Below are 4,856 nucleotides of genomic sequence, written 5' to 3'. Positions count from 1 at the left end.
CTATAGACACGTATACAACGTTTTGACATATCATATCGACCCATCTATATATATATTTCAGGACAACAATAGACACTCTTTATGCAGTAATGTTTGAGTTAGCTATACAGGGTTGAGGTTGATTCCAAAATAATATATATACTTTGAGTTGTGATCGAGTCTGAGACTAACTGTGGACAACTAGTTGTAGGTTACTAACGAGGACTGCTGACTTAACGAACTCAAATCATTAAAATGTAATAAAAATGTTGTAAATATATTTTGAACATACTTTGATATATATGTACATATTTGTTATATGTTCGTGAATCGACTAGTGGCCAAGTCTTACTTCCCGACGAAGTAAAAATCTATGAAAGTGAGTTATAGTCCCACTTTTAAAATCTGATATTTTTGGGATGAGAATACATGCAGTTTTATAAGTGTTTTACGAAATAGACACAAGTAATCGAAACTACATTCTGTAGTTGAATTATTAAACCGAATATGCCCCTTTTAGCTTGGTAGCCTAAGAATTAGGGAACTGGCACCTAATTGACGCGAATCCTAAAGGTAGATCTACGGGAACTAACAACCCCCATTCTGGAATTTGAAATGCTTTAGTACTTCGAGTTTATCATGTCCGATGGGTGTCCCGGAATGATGGGGATATTCTATATGCATCTTGTTAATGTCGGTTACCAGGTGTTCACTATATGAATGATTTTTATCTCTATGCAGTTTGCGAAATGCCTGATGTGAGATGTGTTATAAAAATGAAATCTTGTGGTCTATTATTATGATTTGATAATATATAGGTTAAACCTATAACTCACCAACATTTTTTTTTTGACGTTTTAAGCATGTTTATTCTCAGGTGATTATTAAGAGCTTCCGCTGTTGCATACTAAAATAAGGACAGGATTTGGAGTCCATGCTTGTATGATATTGTGTAAAAACTGCATTCAAGAAACTTATTTCGATGTAATATATTTTTATTGTAAACCATTATGTAATCGTCGTGTGTAAACGATATATTTTAAATTATCATTATTTGATAATCTATGTAATGCTTTTTAAACCTTTATCGATAAAAATAAAGGTTATGGTTAATTTAAAAATGAATGCAGTCTTTGAAAAACGTCTCATATAGAGGTCAAAACCTCGTGACGAAATCAATTAATATGGAACGTTTATAGTCAATATGAATGGGACATTTCAGTTGATATGTCCACTAGGTTCAAAATAAGTATATCATACAAGTGATCAAGCATAAAATAGTTCAAGGGGTTCGGTTCATCCAACATCAACAAATATGGGGGATTTAAGGATTTCTTCTCATATAAGATGATGATCTCAAAAAGGGTGGTTAAACATGACCCACCATCATTCGGGTTTGCCAGAGCTGATGGCTCAAAGGTGGTGTTAGGATTTATGTTACAACCAACGTTACATGAAACCGCAAAGAATGTGAAGTAGCTATTCTGGTTGCACAAGTTAGCTAGTATTGTGTGTCATACTCAGAGAATAGTACACTTGAGAGTGATTTTTTGATAAAATTTATGTGATTCCGGATTCCCGTTTTTAGCTCAAATTACATCTATTTATATGTGTGAGTTTTTGTCCCTTAGTGCCACGTAAGGGGACAAAAAGACATGATAGTGCCACGTTGTTTTGTTCTTGTACTTTTATTCTATAAAGCTGTAAAAAGTACTACCATTATCTTAGTGTTGCCCCCTTATACCCTGCTGTCCTTTCTCTATCGCTATACAGTGTCAGGATCAGTGTCCTTTCTGTTTTAGTGTCACCATCGTACACTTTTGGCCTTGTATGTACGATTTTGGTGGCGCCATGTTTAAGCTGCGTGACCGACGTCAAGGGCACATCATTATAGCTTATATAACTGGCGTGCGAATAAGCGTATTAATGAGGACTTGCACGATTATTGTGGGGTGATGCACGCCATTATGATGTTGTGCAATGTATGTGCAGCTATACGCATCATTAACAAGCAAGCTTGGAGAGCTAAATTTCATAAAATCGAGATGTTGAGGGGTATCATGGTAGAATCATTTGGATTGCAGCCATTATATCTACACAATCCTAATTATATGAATAACCTATGGAGCATAACCAACATTATCACTGATGAGGGGAGAAAAATTTATTATAAGTTACATGGCCATTGGTGCAGCGCTATGATAATCGTTCCAACCTTATGTTAGCTGAATTAAATTTTCACAACATTTTCTAAATGTAAATATTTGATTTGTAGATATGATCGTTCATTAACCATGCATGCACAATAATCATAATCGATGGAGCTGATTATAAAGGTAGTCATTAGAGAACCAAGTAACTATCTTAAGTTCAAACAGGTTAGAGCTCCAACCTATTCGAGTTCGAACTCCTTGTATTTTTAAATTGAGTTCGAAGGAGAATCTTATGTTCGAACATAGTCGTGTTTGAACATTGTTTGAACCTAATGCACGGAATTATAGTTGTATTTATATCGCCTAGCAAAGTTTTTCGACCAGTGCACTAAGTTCGATCAAGGGTCTATTTCAACCTTGTTCGAACCTATGGTGTAAAATTACAATTTTTATGGAAAAAATGTTCTAACACTTTGAGAAAAATGTATTTTAGTCGTTTTTCCTTCATTTAAGTTATTTGTTTTATCAGAAAAAATATCTATCAAAGACTTCATAACAAAATTTTCAAACTTAGCGTTATTACATTATTATTATTATTATTATTATTATTATTATTATTATTATTATTATTATTATTATTATTATTATTTTTATTATTATTATTATTATTATTCTTTTAATAATATATATATATATATATATATATATATATATATATATATATATATATATATATATATATATATATATATATATATATATATATATATATATATATATATATATATATATATATATATATATATTTTGGGTAAAGGGTTTTATCCGGTAAATATTATTTCAAAAAATAATAAAAAAATACAATTAAGAGCAACGACCGCAACCGCATCGAGCGGCCTCACAAATAACCACAAAACACAAGCTAGACCCTACATATTAGAACACAAGACTAGTAGTCTAGCACAACCAAACAAACCAAAAAAATCAACTATAAGAACTTACAACCATCCCGATTTCATACCTAATGGAGCCGTTGTCATAGACACATTTTTTGCAGCCATAAACTTGGCAGTTTCTTCTTCATCAGATTCGATATCACTAGGCTCATCCATAAGGTTATAATCACTATTAAGCGCTCCAAATGAATTTTGAACCTTTACTTGTTTATCCTTACTCGTCCCAATTTTATCATCAGCCACAACCTTCTTTGATTGTTCAACATTCTTATTCTTTTGTTTTGGTTTATAAACCTACCGAGATTTAGCCCGAGCACCATCATTCAGAACTTGATTCCCAATAACAATGCCCTTCAATTTCTTACGTTGCACAAGTTTAAATCCATCTTCCACCACAATTTCTTGAGCTTTCGTAACAATCACATTCTTAGGACATTGATCATCCTTGTGTCCAAACACTTTGCAACCCGAACATCTTGGAGGGTTCCATTCATATTCGATTCGTACCTCATTCACCGTTTTATTACCCCCTTTGACACTAGGAGTTGCAATTTTTAAGGTTTCTTTCAACACATTATCAGTAGACACCTCTATTAGAGCCCGAGCAAAGCTAGGACGTCCCCATGATTCGACACACATTGTACTCGTAAACGAGTCAAGCATCATTGGTTTTCCTAATTTCGAGGCTATAACACTTAACCCTACATCAGTGTAACCCACCAACGGGATATCATGCATCTTGATCCAAACCGGTACCTTAGAATGATCTTCCTTTGCCAATGAGACATTTGGGGACCATTTATTCAATATGATGGGAATTGTACGAATCATCCATGGACTCGACTCCAACACTTCCAACATTCCGCTTTCCGTCGCAAATTTAAAGAAAAAGAATCCCTTGGAATTCATCATGATTTTCTCGATCCCAAACTTCTTCCAAACATTGACCGCATTTTACCAATAAAGTAACCATACAACGTATTAAGATATCTATCAGAGGCTTCTCTCACCGAATCAATGGGAATTTCAACATCTATGCCATCATCTAAACTGATTGTCTGATCAATAAATCTAAAATTCACCTTTTTACGTTCATCAGGTCCAGAGGTAGCATGTAAGTACGTTTTAGCAACCCCCTGATGCTCAATCGGTGAGGATAAGTTATCCTTCTCAATCGGAGATTGAGCTGGAGACACAACACTTTCCACAACAGGAGGAAAATTCAAATAAGTATGGATATTACCTATCGATGACTGCATAGAAGAGTTAGCTTCATGCGTAGGAGGATTTTCCTTAACGAATTCATCATCAGACGATTCTTGATGAACACTGACACGATCATCCTTTTCAACTGGCTTATCAATCTTCGCCTCATTCATCAACAAATCGCCCTCTTTAAGGACTAATCGATCAGCTTCTGAATCAGTAGACGAACCCTCATTATCACCACTCTTCGAAACAGAATCAGAAGTTTCACCTCCTACCAAACGATTTCTTAAAACCCTAGTAGCCGTCGCCGTTGTTTCCTGGATCTTTTTCTTCTTTTTGCCACCCATCGAGACCAGACGAACACTACCAGAGGAATGATCTGAACAATTGAATTGAAAATCAGAAGAAAAATAAAATCGCCGTCGATCGCCTTTCGAAAATCACGGAACACTAGGGCTTTTTAGGCTATACATTTATCAATAGTTGGTATCTGCTGTATAGTTATATTTGTTGTATAGTGTGTGTGTGTATATATATATATATATATATATATATATAT

General features: G+C 34.3%; 1 protein-coding gene across 1 annotated transcript; it reads right to left on the bottom strand.

Moving 5' to 3' along the window:
* Positions 1 to 2,996: 2,996 nt before the first annotated feature.
* LOC139889236 (uncharacterized) lies at positions 2,997 to 4,000 on the bottom strand. Its single transcript, XM_071872198.1, has 3 exons — positions 3,419 to 4,000; positions 3,154 to 3,334; positions 2,997 to 3,061 (listed from the first exon to the last, which is right to left on the bottom strand). Exons 1-3 carry the CDS (start codon positions 3,998 to 4,000, stop codon positions 2,997 to 2,999), a joined length of 828 nt encoding a protein of 275 aa, XP_071728299.1.
* Between the last annotated feature and the right edge of the window lie 856 nt (positions 4,001 to 4,856).

Source organism: Rutidosis leptorrhynchoides, chromosome 2 (assembly GCF_046630445.1).
Source record: "Rutidosis leptorrhynchoides isolate AG116_Rl617_1_P2 chromosome 2, CSIRO_AGI_Rlap_v1, whole genome shotgun sequence".
Taxonomy (NCBI): Eukaryota; Viridiplantae; Streptophyta; class Magnoliopsida; order Asterales; family Asteraceae; genus Rutidosis; species Rutidosis leptorrhynchoides.
Note: the sequence above shows the minus strand (reverse complement) of the source record. Positions and strands in the feature narration are given on the sequence as shown.

What these genes read in the sequence shown, in the direction of transcription:
- LOC139889236 (XM_071872198.1), bottom strand. Translation starts at nt 4,000, where the DNA reads ATGATGAATTCCAAGGGATTCTTTTTCTTTAAATTTGCGACGGAAAGC. An exon ending in GCATTGTTATTGGGAATCAA is followed by an intron (nt 3,335 to 3,418) that starts GTTCTGAATGAT and finishes CAATCAAAGAAG; the next exon opens with GTTGTGGCTGATGATAAAAT. An exon ending in TATGACAACGGCTCCATTAG is followed by an intron (nt 3,062 to 3,153) that starts GTATGAAATCGG and finishes TCTAATATGTAG; the next exon opens with GGTCTAGCTTGTGTTTTGTG.